At 59.0% G+C, this 24,822-nt stretch overlaps 1 protein-coding gene across 1 annotated transcript; it reads right to left on the bottom strand.

Annotated features, from left to right (window-relative positions):
- Window positions 1-2,747: 2,747 nt before the first annotated feature.
- LOC132386628 (cone-rod homeobox protein-like) lies at window positions 2,748-23,314 on the bottom strand (the record flags this gene model as incomplete). The annotated part of the gene is made up of 8 exons (XM_059958922.1): window positions 2,748-2,920; window positions 6,651-6,929; window positions 11,971-12,203; window positions 20,284-20,527; window positions 21,398-21,447; window positions 21,573-21,742; window positions 22,863-22,969; window positions 23,079-23,314. Coding segments are annotated over 8 exons (1,345 nt in total), but the record flags the coding sequence as incomplete, so codon positions are not given.
- Window positions 23,315-24,822: the final 1,508 nt, after the last annotated feature.

The raw sequence follows: 24,822 nt of genomic DNA, 5'->3' as shown, positions 1-24,822 counted from the left end.
CGGACAGACACGTGGGTGTGCAGGGAATGGAGGGAGACGGACAGTGTGTAAGGAGGGGAAGAGTTCACTCCGGGTGGTGATGGAGACAGAGACGATAGGGGCGTTTCAGAGTCTCGGACAGACACGTGGGTGTGCAGGGAATGGAGGGAGATGGACAGTGTGTAAGGAGGGGAAGAGTTCACTCCAGGTGGTGATGGAGACAGAGACGATAGGGGCGTTTCAGAGTCTCGGACAGACACGTGGGTGTGCAGGGAACGGAGGGAGACGGACAGGGTGTAAGAGGAGGGGAAGAGTTCACTCCGGGTGGTGATAGAGACAGAGACGATAGGGGCATTTCAGAGTCTCGGACAGACACGTGGGTGTGCAGGGAATGGAGGGAGACGGACAGTGTGTAAGGAGGGGAAGAGTTCACTCCGGGTGGTGATGGAGACAGAGACGATAGGGGCGTTTCAGAGTCTCGGACAGACACGTGGGTGTGCAGGGAACGGAGGGAGACGGACAGTGTGTGAGGAGGGGAAGAGTTCACTCCGGGTGGTGATGGAGTCAGAGACGATAGGGGCGTTTCAGAGTCTCGGACAGACACGTGGGTGTGCAGGGAACGGAGGGAGACACAGTGTGTAAGGAGGGGAAGAGTTCACTCCGGGTGGTGATGGAGACAGAGACGATAGGGGCGTTTCAGAGTCTCGGACAGACACGTGGGTGTGCAGGGAACGGAGGGAGACGGACAGTGTGTAAGGAGGGGAAGAGTTCACTCCGGGTGGTGATGGAGACAGAGACGATAGGGGCGTTTCAGAGTCTCGGACAGACACGTGGGTGTGCAGGGAATGGAGGGAGATGGACAGTGTGTAAGGAGGGGAAGAGTTCACTCCGGGTGATGATGGAGACAGAGACGATAGGGGCGTTTCAGAGTCTCGGACAGACATGTGGGTGTGCAGGGAACGGAGGGAGACGGACAGTGTGTAAGAGGAGGGGAAGAGTTCACTCCGGGTGATGGAGACAGAGACGATAGCGGCGTTTCAGAGTCTCGGACAGACACGTGGGTGTGCAGGGAATGGAGGGAGACGGACAGTGTGTAAGGAGGGGAAGAGTTCACTCCGGGTGATGGAGACAGAGACGATGGGGGTGTTTCAGAGTCTCGGACAGACACGTGGGTGTGCAGGGAACAGAGGGAGACGTCCACACAGGGGAGCCGCGGGAGGAAACCCGCGCAGTTTGACAGGGGGAAACGGACAAACCCCCCCCCCCCCCCCCGCGGGACCGCGGCGGGGTAACGTAAAGCAGACAGACGGCGGGAGCCACACCAAAACAAACCACAACTTTTATTGCAAGAAACTCTCTCCAGTGGAGCAGGCAGGGTGAGGGGGTGGGGTGGGGGGGAGGAGAGAAATCCTCGGGCACACGAACCCGGAACGAACAGGGACAGGGGGAGCAAATCCCACAGGCACGCACTCCTCCTGGCTCGGAGACACCCCCGAAATAACTGACCCGGGGGGAGGGAGAGAAGGGGAGGGATGAAACGGGGAAAGGGGAGAACGATGGAATCGGAGAGGGAAGGGTGGAGGCAGAGAGGGAGGGAGAGAGAGAAAAAGATATAGATGTAGGAAGGGGGAAAGGGAGAAGGGGAGGGGGAAGGCGAGTAGGGGAGGGGAGGGTGAAGAGGAGAATAGTGGAGGGGGAAGGGGAGAAGCGAGGAGGGGGAAGGGGAGAAGCGGGGAGGGGGAAGGGGAGAAGCGGGGAGGGGGAAGGGGAGAAGCGGGGAGGGGGAAGGGGAGAAGCGGGTAGGGGGAAGGGGAGAAGAGGGTAGGGGGAAGAGGAGAAGAGGGGAGGGGAAGAGGAGAAGGGGTTCTGAGTGAGGGGCGGGGGGTAGAAGGGTTGACTGGGGAGTTGGGACAAGGGAGAGAAGCGAGGCATTGGGGAATGTGGAGAGGGGTCGGAGACACCCCCGAAATAACTGACCCGGGGGGAGGGAGAGAGGGGGAGGGGGAGGGATGAAACGGGGAAAGGGGAGAAGGATGGAATCGGAGAGGGAAGGGTGGAGGGAGAGAGAAAAAGACATAGATGTAGGGAGGGGGAAGGGGAGGGGAAGGGGAGAAGGGGAGGGGAAGGGGAGAAGGGGAGGGGAAGGGGAAAAGGGGAGGGGAAGGGGAAAAGGGGAGGGGAAGGGGAAAAGGGGAGGGGAAGGGGAGAAGGGGAGGGGGAGGGGGAAGAGGAGTAGGGGGTCTGTGTGAGGGGCGGGGGGGAGAAGGGTTGACTGGGGAGTTGAGACTAGCGAGAGAAGCGAGGCGTTGGGGAATGTGGAGAGGGGTCGGAGGGGGGGCAAGTGGGATAGGTAGGAGAAAAGGGGGGGGGTCCACCTTCCTCTCCGCCAAACCCGGGGTGGGGCAAATATCCGCGGCCCCCAGCTCCCAACGTGCACCCACTGAAAACAGTCCCACCCGCCTACCCTCGCCTCTCCCACACCACCCCCCGCCCCCACAACTCTGAACTGCTCCTACACGTTGACTTTCGGGACATTGGGGAGTAATACGAGGGCAGGAGGGGGTTGCTGGGGGGGGGGGGGAAGAGAGAGGGAAAAAATAACCCCTCAGAAACTACAACTGTGTACCTCACCCCCGGAAGGCACAAACCCCCCCCTCCTCAACACTCCGCCCCGCGTCGTTCCCCCCCCCCCCCTTACCCAGAAATCCCGGGAGTCACCCAGACGGTCAGGGAGACCGCCCCTGAATCGTTCCCGGTGGCCGGGCGGGAGCGGGGGGAATGTGGTTGGGTGCTGGGGCCTGCTCCGAGCACCCGCGAGGGGGGGGTGGGGGGCGGGGGGAAGGTGGGGAGGGTCGAGTTGAAGCGAGGCCCCCGGGCGGGGCTGTCGGGATTCCATGCGCCCCGTCTGCCGGTCTTCAGTGGGAGACGTCCAGCAGGAAACCTGGGGGAGAGGGAAGGGAACAGCCCGTGACCAGCGGAGACAGGACCGTCCGAGAGGGCCCAGCCGCCGTGCCCGCCCCCCCCCCCCCCCTCACGGCGTCCCGGACGTCGTACCCGCGTGTTACTCCCTGTACCCGCGGCCGTGCGGCTCGGCAGTGACCAATCTGCTGACGTGGCGAACATCGTTGGCAGAGTCTCAGGTGGTGAGGAGAGGGCGTGCAGGACCAGAGAACGTCCCAGCGCAGAAGCAGGCCTTTCGGCCCCTCTCGGCTGTGCCGGAACGTTTCTCTGCCGAGTCCCACTGACCCGCACCTGGCCCACATCCCTCCATACCCCTCTCGTCCATCTACCCGTCCGAGTTTTTCTCAAATGTTAAAAGTGAGTCCGCATTCACCACTTCATCTGGCAGCTCATTCCACACTCCCACCACTCTCTGTGTGAAGAAGCCCCCCCCCCACCCAATGTTCCCTTTAAACTTTTCCCCCTTCACCCTTAACCCATGTCCTCTGGTTTTTTTCTCCCCCGGCATCGGTGGAAAAAGCCTGTTCGCATTCACTCTCTCTATACCCGTCGTAATTTTATACCCCTCTATCAGATCTCCCCTCATTCTCCTACGCTCCAGGGAATAAAGTCCTAACCTATTCAACCTTTCTCTGTTACTCAGTTTCTCACGTCCTGGCCACATCCTGGTAAACCGTCTCTGCACTCTTTCAACCTTATTAATATCCTTCCTGTAATCCGGTGACCAAAACTGCACACAATACTCCAAATTCCAACTCTTATACTCAATACTCTGCACTCTTTCAACCTTATTAATATCCTTCCTGTAATCCGGTGACCAAAACTGCACACAATACTCCAAATTCCAACTCTTATACTCAATACTCTGCACTCTTTCAACCTTATTAATATCCTTCCTGTAATCCGGTGACCAAAACTGCACACAATACTCCAAATTCCAACTCCTATACTCAATACTCTGCACTCTTTCAACCTTATTAATATCCATCCTGTAATCCGGTGACGAAAACTGCCCACAATACTCCAAATTCCAACTCCTATACTCAATACTCTGCACTCTTTCAACCTTATTAATATCCTTCCTGTAATCCGGTGACGAAAACTGCCCACAATACTCCAAATTCGGCCTCACCAATGCCTTGTACAACCTCACCATCACAGTCCAACTCTTACACTCAATGCACAGGACCGATTGAAGCCGCAGAGGGTTGTCAATCTAGTCGGCTCCATCTTGGGCACCGGCCTACAGAGTATCCAGGACATCTTCGGGGAGCGGAGTCTCGGAAAGGCAGCGTCCATTACCGAGGAGCCTCCGGCACCCAGGGCGTGCCCTTTTCTCACTGTCACCGTCAGGGAGGGGGTACAGGAGCCTGAAGGCTCACACTCAGTAATTCAAGAACAGCTTCTTCCCCTCTGCCATCAGGGAGGGGGTACAGGAGCCTGAAGACACACACTCAGCGATTCAGGAACAGCTTCTTCCCCTCTGCCATCAGGGAGGAGGTACAGGAGCCTGAAGACACACACTCAGCGATTCAGGAACAGCTTCTTCCCCTCTGCCATCAGGGAGGAGGTACAGGAGCCTGAAGACACACACTCAACGATTCAGGAACAGCTTCTCCCCCTCTGCCATCAGGGAGGAGGTACAGGAGCCTGAAGACACACACTCAGCGATTCAGGAACAGCTTCTCCCCCTCTGCCATCAGGGAGGAGGTACAGGAGCCTGAAGACACACACTCAGTGATTCAGGAACAGCTTCTTCTCCTCTGCCATCAGGGAGGAGGTACAGGAGCCTGAAGACACACACTCAGCGATTCAGGAACAGCTTCTTCCCCTCTGCCATCAGGGAGGGGGTACAGGAGCCTGAAGGCACACACTCAGCGATTCAGGAACAGCTTCTTCCCCTCTGCCATCAGGGAGGAGGTACAGGAGCCTGAAGACACACACTCAGCGATTCAGGAACAGCTTCTCCCCCTCTGCCATCAGGGAGGAGGTACAGGAGCCTGAAGGCACACACTCAGCGATTCAGGAACAGCTTCTTCCCCTCTGCCATCAGAGAGGGGGTACAGGAGCCTGAAGACACACACTCAACGATTCAGGAACAGCTTCTTCCCCTCTGCCATCAGAGAGGGGGTACAGGAGCCTGAAGACACACACTCAGCGATTCAGGAACAGCTTCTTCCCCTCCGCCATCAGGGAGGAGGTACAGGAGCCTGAAGACACACACTCAGCGATTCAGGAACAGCTTCTCCCCCTCTGCCATCAGGGAGGAGGTACAGGAGCCTGAAGGCACACACTCAGCGATTCAGGAACAGCTTCTTCCCCTCTGCCATCAGGGAGGAGGTACAGGAGCCTGAAGACACACACTCAGCGATTCAGGAACAGCTTCTCCCCCTCTGCCATCAGGGAGGGGGTACAGGAGCCTGAAGACACACACTCAGCGATTCAGGAACAGCTTCTTCCCCTCTGCCATCAGGGAGGAGGTACAGGAGCCTGAAGACACACACTCAGCGATTCAGGAACAGCTTCTCCCCCTCTGCCATCAGGGAGGGGGTACAGGAGCCTGAAGACACACACTCAGCGATTCAGGAACAGCTTCTCCCCCTCTGCCATCAGGGAGGAGGTACAGGAGCCTGAAGGCACACACTCAGCGATTCAGGAACAGCTTCTTCCCCTCTGCCATCAGGGAGGGGGTACAGGAGCCTGAAGACACACACTCAACGATTCAGGAACAGCTTCTTCCCCTCTGCCATCAGGGAGGAGGTACAGGAGCCTGAAGACACACACTCGACGATTCAGGAACAGCTTCTTCCCCTCTGCCATCAGGGAGGAGGTACAGGAGCCTGAAGACACACACTCAGCGATTCAAGAACAGCTTCTTCCCCTCTGCCATCAGGGTGGAGGTACAGGAGCCTGAAGACACACACTCAGCGATTCAGGAACAGCTTCTTCCCCTCTGCCATCAGGGAGGAGGTACAGGAGCCTGAAGACACACACTCGACGATTCAGGAACAGCTTCTTCCCCTCTGAGTGGACGTAGGACCCGTGAACACTACCCACTACAGTGAGGGACCGGGGGGGGACAACCAGCGTTCTCGGAGAGGGGCTCCGAGAACAAACCGGGAAATGGTAGGCTGGAGAGCCCGACATCAGCAGTGGGGAAGTCCGCTGTTGTTTGGTCGTCGGCGTGGACGATAACGTGGCCAACCGGACGGGCAGATTTGCGGAGGGGACCGAGATCGGGGGGGGGGGGGGCGTGCAGCGGACGGCGAGGGGGACGATCGAAGACCTGGACCAGACGGAATCTAACGCGGACAAGGGCGAAGCGTCGTACTCTGTCGGGACCAGCCAGAGCAGGCCTGACACAGTGGCAGAACGCAGAATGTGGAGCGATAACTCGTTGAGAGGGGCGTCGCAGGGAGATGTGTTCGGTGCACTGGCCTTCGTGAATTAGTCCATTCATCCCTCCCTCCCCATTACCACATAATGGGAAAAGGTAGGAGGAGGGGTGGGAAGTGAGGGGATGAGGTAGGAGGAGGGGTGGGAGGTGAGGGGATGAGGTAGGAGGAGGGGTGGGAGGTGAGGGGATGAGGTAGGAGGAGGGGTGGGAAGTGAGGGGAAAAGGTAGGAGGATTTATCATTACATTATTGACGTGATTCGATATTCCAACCAGGCGGAAGGTGGTCTCAGAATTGGGAATTGGTTCTCGTACCTGCTCCCCCTTCCTCCTCCTGGTCTGCCTCCTCCTCCTTGACGCTGGGCGTTGCCCCCTGCCCTGGAAGGTGCTCCTGGGTGCCGGCCTGCGAGGTGGGCGGCCAGGCGGTGAAGGGGCAGGAGGGGGCGGGGAGCCTCTGCGCTGAGCAGGCACCCAGGTGCGGAGGAAAGAGCGGGAAGTCACAGCTAACCGGTTTCCCCGGGTAGAACGTAGAACAGTGTCCCAGCGGCGCGTAAACGTCTGGCCATGCAGACGGGTTAAAGTTTGGCAAAATCCCTGGACAGACGAGGAGAAATCAATCAGGATATTCTACATATACACAACGTCCCATCACACACACCCGGGGTCAGACACAGAGTGAATCTCCCTCCACACCGTCCCATCACACACTCCCGGGGTCAGACACAGAGTGAATCTCCCTCCACACCGTCCCATCACAGACTCCCGGGGTCAGACACAGAGTGAATCTCCCTCCACACCGTCCCATCACACACTCCCGGGGTCAGACACAGAGTGAATCTCCCTCCACACCGTCCCATCACACACTCCCGGGGTCAGACACAGTGGGAATCTCCCTCCACACCGTCCCATCACACACTCCCGGGGTCAGACACAGAGTGAATCTCCCTCCGCACCGTCCCATCACACAATCCCGGGGTCAGACACAGAGTGAATCTCCCTCCACACCGTCCCATCACACACTCCCGGGGTCAAACACAGAGTGAATCTCCCTCCACACCGTCCCATCACACACTCCCGGGGTCAGACACAGAGTGAATCTCCCTCCTCACCGTCCCATCACACACTCCCGGGGTCAGACACAGAGTGAATCTCCCTCCTCACCGTCCCATCACACACTCCCGGGGTCAGACACAGAGTGAATCTCCCTCCACACCGTCCCATCACACACTCCCGGGGTCAGACACAGAGTGAATCTCCCTCCACACCGTCCCATCACACACTCCCGGGGTCAGACACAGAGTGAATCTCCCTCCACACCGTCCCATCACACACTCCCGGGGTCAGACAGAGTGAATCTCCCTCCGCACCGTCCCATCACACACTCCCGGGGTCAGACACAGAGTGAATCTCCCTCCACACCGTCCCATCACACACTCCCGGGGTCAGACACAGAGTGAATCTCACTCCACACCGTCACATCACACACTCCCGGGGTCAGACACAGAGTGAATCTCCCTCCACAACGTCCCATCACACTCTCCCGGGGTCAGACACAGAGTGAATCTCCCTTCACACCGTCCCATCACACACTCCCGGGGTCAGACACAGAGTGAATCTCCCTCCACACAACGTCCCATCACACACTCCCGGGGTCAGACACAGAGTGAATCTCCCTCCACACCGTCCCATCACACACTCCCGGGGTCAGACACAGAGTGAATCTCCCTCCACACCGTCCTAGCACACACTCCCGGGGTCAGTCACAGAGTGAATCTCCCCCCCCACCGTCCCATCACCCCCTCCCGGGGTCAGACACAGAGTGAATCTCCCTCCACACCGTCCCATCACACACTCCCGGGGTCAGACACAGAGTGAATCTCCCTCCACACCGTCCCATCACAAACTCCCGGGGTCAGACACAGAGTGAATCTCCCTCCACACCGTCCCATCACACACTCCCGGGGTCAGACACAGAGTGAATCTCCCTCCACACCGTCCCATCACAAACTCCCGGGGTCAGACACAGAGTGAATCTCCCTCCACACCGTCCCCTCACACACCCCCGGGGTCAGACACAGAGTGAATCTCCCTCCACACAGTCCCATCACACACTCCCGGGGTCAGACACAGAGTGAATCTCCCTCCGCACCGTCCCATCACACACTCCCGGGGTCAGACACAGAGTGAATCTCCCTCCACACCGTCCCCTCACACACCCCCGGGGTCAGACACAGAGTGAATCTCCCTCCACACAGTCCCATCACACACTCCCGGGGTCAGACACAGAGTGAATCTCCCTCCGCACCGTCCCATCACACACTCCCGGGGTCAGACACAGAGTGAATCTCCCTCCACACCGTCCCATCACACACTGACCCGGGGTCAGACACAGAGTGAATCTCCCTCCACACCGTCCTATCACACACTCACGGGGTCAGACACAGAGTGAATCTCCCTCCACACCGTCCCATCACACACTCCCGGGGTCAGACACTGAGTGAATCTCCCTCCACACCGTCCCATCACACACCCCCGGGGCCAGACACAGAGTGAATCTCCCTCCACACCGTCCCATCACACACTCCCGGGGTCAGACACAGAGTGAATCTCCCTCCACACCGTCCCATCACACACTCCCGGGGTCAGACACAGAGTGAATCTCCCTCCACACCGTCCCATCACACACTCCCGGGGTCAGACACAGAGTGCATCTCCCTCCACACCGTCCCATCACACACTCCCGGGGTCAGACACAGAGTGAATCTCCCTCCACACCGTCCCATCACACACTCCCGGGGTCAGACACAGAGTGAATCTCCCTCCACACAGTCTAATCACACACTCCCGGGGTCAGACACAGGGTGGGTCTCTCTCCACACCGTCCCATCACACACTCCCGGGGTCAGACACAGAGTGAATCTCCCTCCACACCGTCCCATCACACACTCCCGGGGTCAGACAGAGGGTGAATCTCCCTCCACACCGTCCCATCACACACGCCCGGGGTCAGACACAGAGTGAATCTCACTCCACACCGACCCATCACACACTCCCGGGGTCAGACACAGAGTGAATCTCACTCCACACCGTCCCATCACACACTCCCGGGGTCAGACACAGAGTGAAGCTCCCTCCACACCGTCCCATCACACACTCCCGGGGTCGGACACAGAGTGAATCTCCCTCCACACCGTCCCATCACACACTCCCGGGGTCAGACACAGAGTGAATCTCCCTCCACACCGTCCCATCACACGCTCCCGGGGTCAGACACAGAGTGAAGCTCCCTCCACACCGTCCCATCACACAGTCCCGGGGTCAGACACAGAGTGAATCTCCCTCCACACCGTCCCATCACACACTCCCGGGGTCAGACACAGAGTGAATCTCCCTCCACACCGTCCCATCACACACTCCCGGAGTCAGACACAGAGTGAATCTCCCTCCACACCGTCCCATCACACACTCCCAGTGTCAGACACAGAGTGAATCTCCCTCCACACCGTCCCATCACACAATCCCGGGGTCAGACACAGAGTGAATCTCCCTCCCCACCGTCCCATCACACACTCCCGGGGTCAGACACAGAGTGAATCTCCCTCCGCACCGTCCCATCACACACTCCCGGGGTCAGACACAGAGTGAAGCTCCCTCCACACCGTCCCATCACACACTCCCGGGGTCAGACACAGTGAATCTCCCTCCACACCGTCCCATCACACACTCCCGGGGTCAGACACAGAGTGAATCTCCCTCCACACCGTCCCATCACACACTCCCGGGGTCAGACACAGAGTGAATCTCCCTCCACACCGTCCCATCACACACTCCCGGGGTCAGACACAGAGTGAATCTCTCTCCACACCTTCCCATCACACACTCCCGGGGTCAGACACAGAGTGAATCTCCCTCCACACCTTCCCATCACACACTCCCGGGGTCAGACACAGAGTGAATCTCCCTCCACACCGTCCCATCACACACTCCCGGGGTCAGACACAGAGTGAATCTCCCTCCACACAGTCCCATCACACACTCCCGGGGTCAGACACAGGGTGGATCTCTCTCCACACCGTCCCATCACACACCCCCGGGGTCGGACACAGAGTGACCCTTCCTGGCACACCGTCCCATCACACACTCCCGGGGTCAGACACAGAGTGAAGCTCCCTCCACACCGTCCCATCACACACCGACCCGGGGTCGGACACAGAGTGAATCTCCCTCCGCACCGTCCCATCACACACTCCCGGGGTCAGACACAGAGTGAATCTCCCTGCACACCGTCCCATCACACACTCCCGGGGTCAGACACAGAGTGAATCTCCCTACACACCGTCCCATCACACACTCCCGGGGTCAGACACAGAGTGAATCTCCCTCCACACCGTCCCATCACACATTCCCGGGGTCGGACACAGAGTGAATCTCCCTCCACATCGTCCCATCACACACTCCCGGGGTCAGACACAGAGTGAAGCTCCCTCCACACCGTCCCATCACACACCGACCCGGGGTCAGACACAGAGTGAATCTCCCTCCACACCGTCCCATCACACACTCCCGGGGTCGGACACAGAGTGAATCTCCCTCCACACCGTCCCATCACACACTCCCGGGGTCAGACACAGAGTGAATCTCCCTCCACACCGTCCCATCACACACTCCCGGGGTCAGACACAGAGTGAAACTCTCTCCACACCGTCCCATCACACACCGACCCGGGGTCAGACACAGAGTGAATCTCCCTCCACACCGTCCCATCACACACCGACCCGGGGTCGGACACAGAGTGAATCTCCCTCCACACCGTTCCATTACACACTCCCGTGGTCAGACACAGAGTGAATCTCCCTCCACACCGTCCCATCACACACTCCCGGGGTCAGACCCAGAGTGAATCTCCCTCCACACCGTCCCATCAGACACTCCCGGGGTCAGACACAGAGTGAATCTCCCTCCACACTGTCCCATCACACACTCCCGGGGTCAGACACAGAGTGAATCTCCCTCCACACCGTCCCATCACACACTCCCGGGGTCAGACACAGAGTGAATCTCCCTCCACACCGTCCCATCACATACTCCCGGGGTCAGACACAGAGTGAATCTCCCTCCACACCGTCCCATCACCCACTCCCGGGGTCAGACACAGAGTGAATCTCCCTCCACACCGTCCCATCACACACTCTCGGGGTCAGACACAGAGTGAATCTCCCTCCTCACCGTCCCATCACACACTCCCGGGGTCAGACACAGAGTGAATCTCCCTCCACACCGTCCCATCACACACTCCCGGGGTCAGGCACAGAGTGAATCTCCCTCCACACCGTCCCATCACACACTCCCGGGGTCAGACACAGAGTGAATCTCCCTCCACACCGTCCCATCAGACACTCCAGTGGTCGGACACAGAGTGAATCTCCCTCCACACCGTCCCATCACACACTCCCGGGGTCAGACACAGAGTGAATCTCCCTCCTCACCGTCCCATCACACACTCCCGGGGTCAGACACAGAGTGAATCTCCCTCCACACCGTCCCATCACACACTCCCGGGGTCAGACACAGAGTGAATCTCCCTCCACACCGTCCCATCACACTCTCCAGTGGTCGGACACAGAGTGAACCTTACCCTGCCTACCCGATACTCCTGCATTGCCGTAGCCGGCGTGGACTGTGTTAAAGGGGTTGTAGCCGCTGCTGGTGACCCCGGAGCTGAGAGTCAGGAAGGGGGGGCTGCTCTCGAACCCCCAGGGGCCCGCCACCATGCCCTGGGGCAGTGTGGCCCCTGCCTGGGTCACCCCAGTCCTGCCGAAGTGCGGCTGCCCCCCGAGGGGGTCCTCAGCCAGCTGCCCGCTGTAGTCCCTGGAACAGAGGGGGTCGAGTTAGTAACTCCGGGACCAAATGCAGGCGAGTGTCACACGATGAGGGTACAGGAGAATGCAGGGTGACTTGGACAGGTTGGGTGAGTGGGCAAATGCATGGCAGATGCAGTTTAATGTGGATAAATGTGGGGTTATCCACTTTGGTGGCAGGAACAGGAAGGCAGATTACTATCTAAATGGAGTCAAGTTAGGAAAAGGGGAAGTATAACGAGATCTAGGTGTTCTTGTACGTCAGTCAATGAAAGCAAGCATGCAGGTACAGCAGGCAGTGAAGAAAGCTAATGGCATGCTGGCCTTTATAACAAGAGGAATTGAGTGTAGGAGTAAAGAAGTCCTTCTGCAGCTGTACAGGGCCCCGGTGAGACCCCACCTGGAGTATTGTGTGCAGTTCTGGTCTCCAAATTTGAGGAGGGACATTCCTGCTATTGAGGGAGTGCAGCGTAGGTTCACGAGGTTAATTCCCGGGATGGCGGGACTGTCATATGTTGAAAGATTGGAGCGACTGGGCTTGTACACACTGGAATTTAGAAGGATGAGAGGGGATCTGATTGAAACACATAAGATTACTAAGATGAGGAACGCGGCAGTGAGGAGGTTCTGCCAGCCCGACAGAGACACCCGCATGGTGCGCTGCCTCCCGGGGACGGGACGTCTCGGATCCGAAGGGAGAGGGTGGCCGGCCAGGAGTCTCAGTACCAGCGTTGTAGGTAGAAATGGGGGAGGAGGTCCCGAGGAGAGAATTGAGGGGGGTGGGTAGGAAGCTGAAAGGCAGGACCTCCAGGGTAGTGATCCCTGGATTGCTGCCTGTGGCACGCGCTAGCAAGGGCAGGGAATAGCACGATCCGCCGTATTAACGTGTGGCTGGGGGACTGGGGCAGGGGCTTCGGGCTCCTGGACCACTGGGGCCTCTTCTGGGGCAGGTACGACCCGTCCAGAAAGGGACGGGTTACACCCGAGCCCAGAGGGGTCCGATATCCCAACGGGCACATTTAACGGAGCTGTTAGGGAGGCGTGGAACTCATCTGGCGGGGAGTGGGGCGGATGGGAACCGGAGTGATAGGGCTGGGGAAGGGGGGAGAAACCCCCATCCCAGACAGAGGCGGGACCAGTCCCCGTGCATCCGGGGGAAGTCGGTAGGGCCAGATCTCCTCAAAGCCCTGACGAGATAGAGCCCCTGGTCTGCCTTCTTGGATGATCGACCAATAGACGACAGACAGTAGGTGCAGGAGTCGGACATTCGGCCCTTCGAGCCAGCCCCGCCATTCACTGTGATCCTGGCTGATCATCCACAATCAGTACCCCGTTCCTGCCCTCTCCCCATATCCCTCGACCCCGCTATCTATAAGAGCTCTATCTAACTCTCTCCTGAATGCATCCAGAGACTTGGCCTCCACTGCCTTCTGGGGCAGAGCATTCCACAGATCCACCACTCTCTGGGTGAAAAGGTTTCTCCGCATCTACATTCCAAATGGCCGACCCCTTATTCTTAAACTGTGGCCTCTGGTTCGGGACTCACCCATCAGCGGGAACATGCTTCCTGCCTCCAGCGTGTCCAATCCCTTAGTAATCTTATGTGTTTCAATCAGATCCCCTCTCATCCTTCTAAATTCCAGTGTGTACAAGCCCAGTCGCTCCCATCATTCAACATATGACAGTCCCGCCATTCCGGGAATTAACCTCGTGAACCTACGCTGCACTCCCTCATTAGCAAGAATGTCCTTCCTCAAATTTGGAGACCAGAACTGCACACAATACTCCAGGTGGGGTCTCACCAGGGCCCTGTACAGCTGCAGAAGGACCTCTTTACTCCTATACTCAATTCCTCTTGTTATAAAGGCCAGCATGCCATTTGCTTTCTTCGCGGCCTGCTGTACCTGCATGCTTGCTTTCATTGACTGATGTACAAGAACACCTAGATCTCGTTGTACTTCCCCTTTTCCTAACTTGACTCCATTTAGATAGTAATCTGCCTTCCTGTTCCTGCCACCAAAGTGGATAACCTCACTTTTATCCACATTAAACTGCATCTGCCATACACTTGCCCTCTCACCCAACCTGTCCAAGTCACCCTGCATTCTCATAACATCCTCCTGACATTTCACACTGCCACCCAGCTTAAAAATTTAAAAGCGACCGATTGTTGGGGAGGGGGGGGAATAACCGGGGGCCCCGGGGGGGGGGGGGGGGGAGAGAGAGAGAGAACTTTCGCGCTCCTGGTGGGCTGCGGTGGGAATTGAACCTGGGTCGACAGTACCAGAGAGCTACCGCGGCACCTCTCAGTCGGAGGGGTGTGCAACGGGAGAAACTTCAAAAAAATAGGAGCAGGGGTCGCCCATTAAACCCGTCGAGCCTGCCCCGCCGTTCAGTGAGTTCATGGCTGGTCTGACCGTAAACTCAGCTGCACCCGCCTCCCCTTTCCCCCACGACCCTCAATCCCCCCGACTCTGTCAACATCTACCCGACCTAGTCCAAAATATATTCACTGAGGCAGCCCCCTCTCCTTCACGGGGCAGGGAATTCCACAGATTCACCGCTCTCTGGGGAAAAGCAGTTCCTCTTCGTCTCCGTCCTCAATCTTCCCCCCCCCACCCCCGAATCTTCCGGCTGTCTCCCCTCGCTCTCCTCTCACCCACCGGTGGAAACCACTTTCCTGCCTCTATCTAACTTTGTATGTTTCTGTAAGATCCCCTCTCCTCCTTCTGCATTCCAGAGAGTACAGTCCCGGGTGACTCTGTCTCTCCTCACAGTCTAACCCCCTCATCCCTGGAATCACCCTGGTGAATCTCTCCTGCACTGCCCCCAAACCCTAACCCTACCCTCCCTCGAGTCAGGAGAGCAGGTGGATGGGACGGGGCAGATTAATGGTCGGCATGGACTAGATGGGCCAAAGGGTCTGTTTCTGTTCTGTAGTGTTCTATGGTCTCTGTCTAAGGAATATCCACCGTCCGCCTTCTTAACCACAGAGTCAACCAGCGCAGCTGCTTTGAGCGTCCTATGGACTCGGACCCCAGGATCCCTCTGATCCTCCACACTGACAAGTCTTACTATTACCATTTAGGTCAGAGAGACTGGGCTTGTACATGCTGGAATTAAGGAGATTGTGAGGGGATCTGATTGAAACATATAAGATCAATGCCTCTCATCATCTCGTACCCCTCTATCGGGTCACCTCTCACCCTCCGTCGCTCCGAGGAGAAAAGGCCGAGTTCACTCAACCTATTCTCACAGGGCACGCTCCCCAATCCAGGCAACAGCCTTGTAAATCTCCTCCGCACCCTTTCTATGGTTTCCACGTCCTTCCTGTAGTGAGGCGACCAGAACTGAGCAGAGTACTCCAAGTGGGGTCTGACCAGGGTCCTATAGAGCTGTAACATTACCCCTCGGCTCCTAAACTCAATCCAGGCAACATCCTTGTAAATCTCCTCCGCACCCTTTCTATGGTTTCCACGTCCTTCCTGTAGTGAGGTGACCAGAACTGAGCACAGTACTCCAAGTGGGGTCTGACCAGGGTCCTACAGAGCTGTAACATTACCTCTCGGCTCCTGAACTCAATCCCACGATCGATGAAGACCAACACACCGTCCGCCTTCTTAACCACAGAGTCAACCTGCGCAGCTGATTTGAGCGTCCTATGGACTCGGACCCCAGGATCCCTCTGATCCTCCACACTGACAAGAGTCTTACCATTACCATTTAGGTCAGAGAGACTGGGCTTGTACACGCAGGAATTAAGGAGATTGAGAGGGGATCTGATTGCAACATATAAGATTATTAAGGGATTGGGCAAGATAGAGGCAGGAAATATGTCCCAGATGCTGGGAGAGTCCAGTACCAGAGGGCATGGTTTGAGAATAAGGGGTAGGTCATTTAGGACAGAGTTAAGGAGAAACTTCTTCTCCCAGAGAGTTGTGGGGGTCTGGAATGCACTGCCTCGGAAGGCAGTGGAGGCCAATTCTCTGGATGCTTTCAAGAAGGAGCTAGATAGGTGTCTTATGGATAGGGGAATCAAGGGAAATGGGGACAAGGCAGGAACCGGGTATTGATAGTAGATGATCAGTCATGATCTCAGAATGGCGGTGCAGGCTCGAGGGGCCGAATGGTCTACTTCTGCACCTATTGTCTATTGTCTATAACATTTCCTCCCAATTCATACAAATACACCGTCCGCCTTCTAACCCTATCTAACTGTGTCTTAAATATATTCACTGAGGCAGCCCCCTCTGCTTCACGGGGCAGGGAATTCCACAGATTCACCGGTCTCTGGGGAAAAGCAGTTCCTCTTCCGTCCTAAATCTTCCCCTCCCCACCCCGCGAATCTTCCGGCTGTCTCCCCTCGCTCTCGTCTCACCCACCGGTGGAAACCACTTTCCTGCCTCCATCTTATCCGTCCCTGTCACAATTTGATATGTTTCTATCAGACAACACGAGTGAATCTGCAGACGCTGGAAATAAATTTTTAAAAAAGAAACACGAAATGCTGGCAGAACTCGGCAGGCCAGACGGCGTCTGCGGGAGGAGGGGAGTGACGACGTTTCGGGCCGAAACCCTTCATCAGGAGTGGAGTAACGTGGGAAGGTCGAGGGGGGATAAGAAGTGGGGGGAGGGAGGGATGAAGTAGAGAGCTGTGAATTGATAGGCTGGAGGGAATTGGGCTGGTGGGGGGGGGGGGAAGGTGGGCAATTATGGGAAATAAAAGCAAAAGAAAGGTAGGGAGATTATAGTGGGGGGGGAGAGAGAAAGAGAACCAGACTGAAATAATAGATAGGGATGGGGGTAAGGGGGGGGGCAGGGGTATCAACGGAGGTCAGTGAGTTGGATGTTCATGCTGGCAGGTAGGAGGTTGCCTAGGTGGGAGATAAGGTATTGCTCCATCGACCTGCGCGTGGCCTCATCTTGACGGTAGAGGAGGCCACGGACAGACAAGCTTGCAGAGAGATTTAGGCCAGTTCGAAGAGTGGGCTGAACGATGGCAGATGGAGTTTAATGCTGATCAGTGTGAGGTGCTACATTTTGGTGGGAATAATCCAAACAGGACATACATGGTAAATGGTCGGGCATTGAGGAACGCAGTAGAACAGAGTGATCTGGGAATAATGGTGCATAGTTCCCTGAAGGTGGAATCTCGTGTGGATAGGGTGGTGAAGAAAGCTTTTGGTATTCTGGCCTTTATAAATCAGAGCATTGAGTACAGAAGTTGGGATGTAACGTTAAAATTGTACAAGGCGTTGGTGAGGCCGAATTTGGAGTATTGTGTACAGTTCTGGTCAATGAATTATAGGAAAGATATCAACAAAACAGAGAGAGTACAGAGGAGATTTACTAGAATGTTACCTGGGTTTCAGCACCTGAGTCACAGGGAAAGTTTGAACAAGTTAGGTCTTTATTCTTTGGAGCGTAGAAGGTTGGGTGGGAGGTGAGGGGAAAAGGTAGGAGGAGGGGTGGGAAGTGAGGGGATGAGGTAGGAGGAGGGGTGGGAAGTGAGGGGAAGAGGTAGGAGGACGGATGAGGGGTTGAGATAGGATGAGGGGTGAGGGGATGAGGGGATGGGAAGAGGTAGGAGGAGGGGTGAGGGGAAGAGATAGGAGGGGTGAGGGGGAGAGGGAGGAGGAGGGGGTGAGGGGGAGAGGAAGGAGGAGGGGTGAGTGGGAGAGGTAGGAGGAGGGGTGAGGGGGAGAGGTAGGAGGAGGGGTGAGGGGGAGAGGTAGGAGGAGGGGTGAGGGGGAGAGGTAGGAGGAGGGGTGAGGGGGAGAGGTAGGAGGAGGGGTGAGGGGGAGAGGTAGGAGGAGGGGTGAGGGGGAGAGGTAGGAGGAGGGGTGAGGGGGAGAGGTAGGAGGAGGGGTGAGGGGAAGAGGTAGGAGGAGGGGTGAGGGGAAGAGGTAGGAGGAGGGGTGAGGGGAAGAGGTAGGAGGAGGGGTGAGGGAAGAGGTAGGAGGAGGGGTAAGGGGAAGAGGTAGGAGGGGTAAGGGGGAGAGGGGTGAGGGAAAGAGGTAGGAGGAGGGGTAAGGGGGAGAGGCGTGAGGGAAAGAGGTAGGAGGAGGGGTGAGGGGAAGAGGTAGGAGGAGGGGAAGAGGTAGGAGGAGGGGTAAGGGGGAGAGGGGTGAGGGAAAGAGGTAGGAGGAGGGGTGAGGGGAAGAGGTAGGAGGAGGGGTGAGGGGGAGAGGTAGGAGGAGGGGTGAGGGGGAGAGGTAGGAGGAGGGGTGAGGGGAAGAGGTAGGAGGAGGGGTGAGGGGTTGAGATAGGAGGAGGGGTGAGGGGAAGAGGTAGGAGGAGGGGTAAGGGGAAGAGGTAGGAGGAGGGGTAAGGGGGAGAGGGGTGAGGGGAAGAGGTAGGAGGAGGGGTGAGGGGAAGAGGTAGGAGGAGGGGTGAGGGGAAGAGGTAGGAGGAGGGGTGAGGGGAAGAGGTAGGAGGAGGGGTGAGGGGAAGAGGTAGGAGGAGGGGTGAGGGGAAGAGGTAGGAGGAGGGGTGAGGGGAAGAGGTAGGAGGAGGGGTGAGGGGGAGAGGTAGGAGGAGGGGAGAGGTAGGAGGAGGGGTGAGGGGAAGAGGTAGGAGGAGGGGTGAGGGGAAGAGGTAGGAGGAGGGGTGAGGGGAAGAGGTAGGAGGAGGGGTGAGGGGAAGAGGTAGGAGGAGGGGTGAGGGGAAGAGGTAGGAGGAGGGGTGAGGGGAAGAGGTAGGAGGAGGGGTGAGGGGAAGAGGTAGGAGGAGGGGTGAGGGGAAGAGGTAGGAGGAGGGGTGAGGGGAAGAGGTAGGAGGAGGGGTGAGGGGAAGAGGTAGGAGGAGGGGTGAGGGGAAGAGGTAGGTGGAGGGGTGAGGGGAAGAGGTAGGAGGAGGGGTGAGGGGAAGAGGTAGGAGGAGGGGTGAGGGGAAGAGGTAGGAGGAGGGGTGAGGGGAAGAGGTAGGAGGTGGGGTGAGGGGAAGAGGTAGGAGGTGGGGTGAGGGGAAGAGGTAGGAGGAGGGGTGAGGGGAAGAGGTAGGAGGAGGGGTGAGGGGAGAGGTAGGAGGAGGGGTGTGGGGAAGTGGTAGGAGGAGGGGTGAGGGGAAGAGGTAGGAGGAGGGGGTGAGGGGAAGAGGTTGGAGGAGGGGTGAGGGGATGAGGTAGGAGGAGGGGTGAGGGGAAGAGGTAGGAGGAGGGGTGAGGGGAAGAGGTAGGAGGAGGGGTGAGGGGAAGAGGTAGGAGGTGGGGTGAGGGGAAGAGGTAGGAGGAGGGGTGAGGGGAAGAGGTAGGTGGAGGGGTGAGGGGAGAGGTAGGTGGAGGGGTGTGGGGAAGAGGTAGGAGGAGGGGTGAGGGGAAGAGGTAGGAGGAGGGGGTGAGGGGAAGAGGTAGGAGGAGGGGTGTGGGGTTGAGATAGGAGGAGGGGTGAGGGGAAGAGGTAGGAGGAGGGGTAAGGGGAAGAGGTAGGAGGAGGGGTAAGGGGGGAGAGGGGTGAGGGAAAGAGGTAGGAGGAGGGGTGAGGGGAAGAGGTAGGAGGAAGGGTGAGGGGAAGAGGTAGGAGGAGGGGTGAGGGGAAGAGGTAGGAGGAGGGGTGAGGGGAAGAGGTAGGAGGAGGGGTGAGGGGAAGAGGTAGGAGGAGGGGTGAGGGGAAGAGGTAGGAGGAGGGGTGAGGGAAGAGGTAGGAGGAGGGGTGAGGGGAAGAGGTAGGAGGTGGGGTGAGGGGAAGAGGTAGGAGGAGGGGTGAGGGGAAGAGGTAGGAGGAGGGGTGAGGGGAAGAGGTAGGTGGAGGGGTGAGGGGAAGAGGTAGGAGGAGGGGTGAGGGGAAGAGGTAGGAGGAGGGGTAAGGGGGAGAGGGGTGAGGGAAAGAGGTAGGAGGAGGGGTGAGGGGAAGAGGTAGGAGGAGGGGTGTGGGGAAGAGGTAGGAGGAGGGGTGAGGGGAAGAGGTAGGAGGAGGGGTGAGGGGAAGAGGTAGGAGGAGGGGTGAGGGGAAGAGGTAGGAGGAGGGGTGAGGGGAAGAGGTAGGAGGAGGGGTGAGGGGAAGAGGTAGGAGGAGGGGTGAGGGGAAGAGGTAGGAGGAGGGGTGAGGGGAAGAGGTAGGAGGAGGGCTGAGGGGAACCCCACCCTCACTCACCCCAGACACTCCCCGCCCAGCGGGTACAGGTCGACGCAGCTCTCCTCCGGGTTGGTCGGCGGCGACGGCGGGGGCGGGTCCATGGCCAGCGGCCTGATGTGATTGGCTGAGCCGGTGCCCATCACGTCCGGGGGGAGGGTCGCCCTGCGCAGCGGGGGCGGGCTCTCCAGCTGGGGGGGCTCGGGCGGGGCAAAGAGACCCCCGGGGTGGGGCGCCCCCTCGGAGCAGGGAGGGGGCTCCGGTCCTGTTCGGGGTTAGGGGAGGGGGGGAGAGAGAGAGGGGGATAGGAGGGGAGGGGGGGAGAGAGAGAGGGGGATAGGAGGGGAGGGGGAGAGAGAGGGATAGGAGGGGAGGGGGAGAGAGAGGGATAGGAGGGGAGGGGGAGAGAGAGGGATAGGAGGGGAGGGGGAGAGAGAGGGATAGGAGGGGAGGGGGAGAGAGAGGGATAGGAGGGGAGGGGGAGAGAGAGGGATAGGAGGGGAGGGGGAGAGAGAGGGATAGGAGGGGAGGGGGAGAGAGAGAGAGAGGGATAGGAGGGGAGGGGGAGAGAGAGGGGGATAGGAGGGGAGGGGTGAGAGAGGGGGATAGGAGGGGAGGGGTGAGAGAGAGGGGTAGGAGGGTAGGGGAGAGAGGGGGATAGGAGGGGAGGGGTGAGAGAGAGGGATAGGAGGGGAGGGGTGAGTGAGAGGGGTAGGAGGGGTAGGGGGAGAGAGGGGGATAGGAGGGGAGGGGTGAGAGAGAGGGATAGGAGGGGAGGGGGGGAGAGAGAGAGAGGGATAGGAGGGGAGGGGTGAGAGGGGGAGATGGATGGGGCAGAGGGGAGGGAGGGGGAGAGGGGAGAGAGAGGGTGAAGGGCAGAGGGGAGTGAGAGGGAGAGAGGGGTGGGGAGGGGGAGGGAAGGCGAGGGGCAGGGGGGAGAGGGAAGAGGGGGAAAGAGGGAGAGGAAGGGGAAAAGAAAGAGGAAGAGAGAGTTTACCAGAGGCTCTGACCATTTCTTTCGGAGAGGTAGGGGGAGCGGAGGGAATCACAGAGAGAAAAGGGAGGGCAGGGATTGGAGGTGGGAGGGAGCCAAAGGGTGGTGTTGGGGGGGGTTTGAGGAGGGAGGCCTCCTCACCTGTAGCTGAGATCCATCGCTGTGGCTCCACAGACGGGTTTGGCTGGGTGCTGTGAAAGAGAGAGAGAGAGAGAGAGAGAGTGAGGGAGAGAGAGGGGGGAGAGGGAGTAGGAAGGGGAGAGGTAGTTCCGGAGCGAGGGTGGGATGAACGGCAGGGAGGATGGGGAGCAGTTACCTCTGGTAGGCAGTGCTGAGGGTGAAGGTGAGGGGGAAGGGCCCGAGGGAGGGGCCCGGCCCCAGCCCCAGCCCCTGGCAGCCCGGCCCTGCCCTCGACAGGAAGCGGGAGGGCTTCTCGTTGCTCCGCTCCGCCTTCCTCCACTTTGCCCGGCGATTCTGGAACCAGACCTGAGAGGGAGCAGAGGTTAGAGCGAGTGAGGACGAGGGGAGAGGGGTCAGACTGAGCGAGGGGAGAGGGGTCAGACTGAGAGAGGACGAGGGGAGAGGGGTCAGACTGAGCGAGGGGAGGAGAGGGGTCAGACTGAGCGAGGGGAGGAGAGGGGTCAGACTGAGAGGGGAGGAGAGGGGTCAGACTGAGAGGGGAGGGGAGAGGGGTCAGAGAGCGAGGGGAGGGGAGGGGTCAGACTGAGCGAGGGGAGGGGAGGGGTCAGACTGAGCGAGGGGAGGGGAGGGGTCAGACTGAGCGAGGGGAGGGGAGGGGTCAGACTGAGCGAGGGGAGGGGAGGGGTCAGACTGAGCGAGGGGAGGGGAGGGGTCAGACTGAGCGAGGGGAGGAGAGGGGTCAGACTGAGCGAGGGGAGGAGAGGGGTCAGACTGAGAGGGGAGGAGAGGGGTCAGACTGAGAGGGGAGGAGAGGGGTCAGACTGAGAGGGGGGGGAGAGGGTCAGACTGAGAGGGGGGGAGAGGGTCAGACTGGGGGGGAGAGGGGTCAGACTGAGCGAGGGGAGGGGAGAGGGGTCAGACTGAGAGGGGAGGGGAGAGGGGTCAGACTGAGAGGGGAGGGGAGAGGGGTCAGACTGAGCGAGGGGAGGGGAGAGGGGTCAGACTGAGAGGGGAGGAGAGGGGTCAGACTGAGAGGGGAGGAGAGGGGTCAGACTGAGCGAGGGGAGGAGAGGGGTCAGACTGAGAGAGGGGAGGAGAGGGGTCAGACTGAGAGAGGGGAGGAGAGGGGTCAGACTGAGAGAGGGGAGGAGAGGGGTCAGACTGAGAGAGGGGAGGAGAGGGGTCAGACTGAGCGAGGGGAGGAGAGGGGTCAGACTGAGAGAGGGGAGGGGAGAGGGGTCAGACTGAGAGAGGGGAGGGGAGAGGGGTCAGACTGAGCGAGGGGAGAGGAGGGGAGAGACTGTGAGGGGAGAGTGAGCGAGGGGAGGGGAGAGGAGTCGGAGTGAGCGAGGGGGATGGTGTGCGAGTTTGAGTGAGGGAGGAGGGAGAGAGACAGGGGGGAGGGGAGGGGTCAGAGGGACGAGCGACGGTTGTTCTGACGGACGGGGCGGAGGGGAGCGCTCACCATGATCTTCTGCGGCGTGACGCCCACCTGCCGGGCAATCTCCCTCCGCTTCTCGCTGTCCGGGTAGTGGTCATCGTGGAAGACCGTCTCCAGCCGCTGCAGTTGCTCTGGGGGGGGAAGCGAGGGACGAGGGAGGGAGGGTGGAAGAGAATGAGAGGCTGGTCCTCCTCCTCCCCTCCCTCGCCGCTCCCCATCCCCTCTCCACCCGTCATCTACCTGCTGTGTACAGCGTCCGGGATTTCTTCCTCGGCGGCTCCCAGCCGGTGTCCGGCCCCTGGGGCCGCGGGCGCGGGCGGGCGGCCCCGGGGCCGGTGGTTCCAGTTCGGCTCCGGGAGACGGCTGGACGGAGGGGAGGCGGGCCAAAGCCTCGTCCGCCCGGTGGCCCCGATCCACCTCCGCTCCCGGCTCTCCGGGGGGGCCATCGCTTCGGGACCCCTCCAGGCTGGCCTCTGCTGGGGAGGAAAAGGGAGAGTGGGAAGACGGAGCGAGGGGGAGACCCCTCCCTCGAAACGGAGGGTGAATCGAGCGGCAGGTCGCGGCCTTCTGGAGGTTGGGGGTGACCTCTGAAACTTGGACCATCTCCGACAGAACGGAAAATCTGACAACATGAAAACAGTTTGGGACGGCCCAGCCCGTCACGGGTAAATCCCTCCCCACCGTCGACAAAATCGACAGGAAACGCTGTCGCAGGAAAGCAGAGGGGACCCCACCACCCAGGACACGCTCTCTTCTCACTGCTGACATCAGGAAGGAGGTACAGGAGCCTCAGGACCCACACCACCAGGTTCAGGTACAGTTATCACCCCTCACCCCATCAGGAAGGAGGTACAGGAGCCTCAAGACCTACACTACCAGGTTCAGGGACAGTTATTACCCCTCAACCATCAGGAAGGAGGTACAGAAACATCAGGACTCACACCTCCAGGTTCAGGGACAGTTATCACCCCTCAACCATCAGGAAGGAGGTACAGGAGCCTCAGGACCCACACCACCAGGTTCAGGGACAGTTATCACCCCTCAACCATCAGGAAGGAGGTACAGGAGCCTCAGGACCCACACCACCAGGTTCAGGGACAGTTATCACCCTCAACCATCAGGAAGGAGGTACAGGAGCCTCAGGACCCACACCACCAGGTTCAGGTACAGTTATCACCCCTCACCCATCAGGAAGGAGGTACAGGAGCCTCAAGACCTACACTACCAGGTTCAGGGACAGTTATTACCCCTCAACCATCAGGAAGGAGGTACAGAAACATCAGGACTCACACCTCCAGGTTCAGGGACAGTTCTCCCCTCAACCATCAGGAAGGAGGTACAGGAGCCTCAGGACCCACACCACCAGGTTCAGGGACAGTTATCACCCCTCAACCATCAGGAAGGAGGTACAGGAGCCTCAAGACCTACACTACCAGGTTCAGGGACAGTTATTACCCCTCAACCATCAGGAAGGAGGTACAGAAACATCAGGACTCACACCTCCAGGTTCAGGGACAGTTCTCCCCTCAACCATCAGGAAGGAGGTACAGGAGCCTCAGGACCCACACCACCAGGTTCAGGGACAGTTATCACCCCTCAACCATCAGGAAGGAGGTACAGGAGCCTCAAGACCTACACTACCAGGTTCAGGGACAGTTATTACCCCTCAACCATCAGGAAGGAGGTACAGAAACATCAGGACTCACACCTCCAGGTTCAGGGACAGTTCTCCCCTCAACCATCAGGAAGGAGGTACAGGAGCCTCAGGACCCACACCACCAGGTTCAGGGACAGTTATCACCCCTCAACCATCAGGAAGGAGGTACAGGAGCCTCAGGACCCACAGCACCAGGTTCAGGGACAGTTATCACCCCTCAACCATCAGGAAGGAGGTACAGGAGCCTCAGGACCCACACCACCAGGTTCAGGGACAGTTATCACCCCTCAACCATCAGGAAGGAGGTACAGGAGCCTCAGGACCCAC

This window comes from Hypanus sabinus, unplaced genomic scaffold (assembly GCF_030144855.1).
Source record: "Hypanus sabinus isolate sHypSab1 unplaced genomic scaffold, sHypSab1.hap1 scaffold_1233, whole genome shotgun sequence".
Classification (NCBI taxonomy): Eukaryota; Metazoa; Chordata; class Chondrichthyes; order Myliobatiformes; family Dasyatidae; genus Hypanus; species Hypanus sabinus.
The sequence above is the reverse complement of the archived record's forward strand: the minus strand, read 5'-3'. Positions and strand labels throughout refer to the sequence as shown.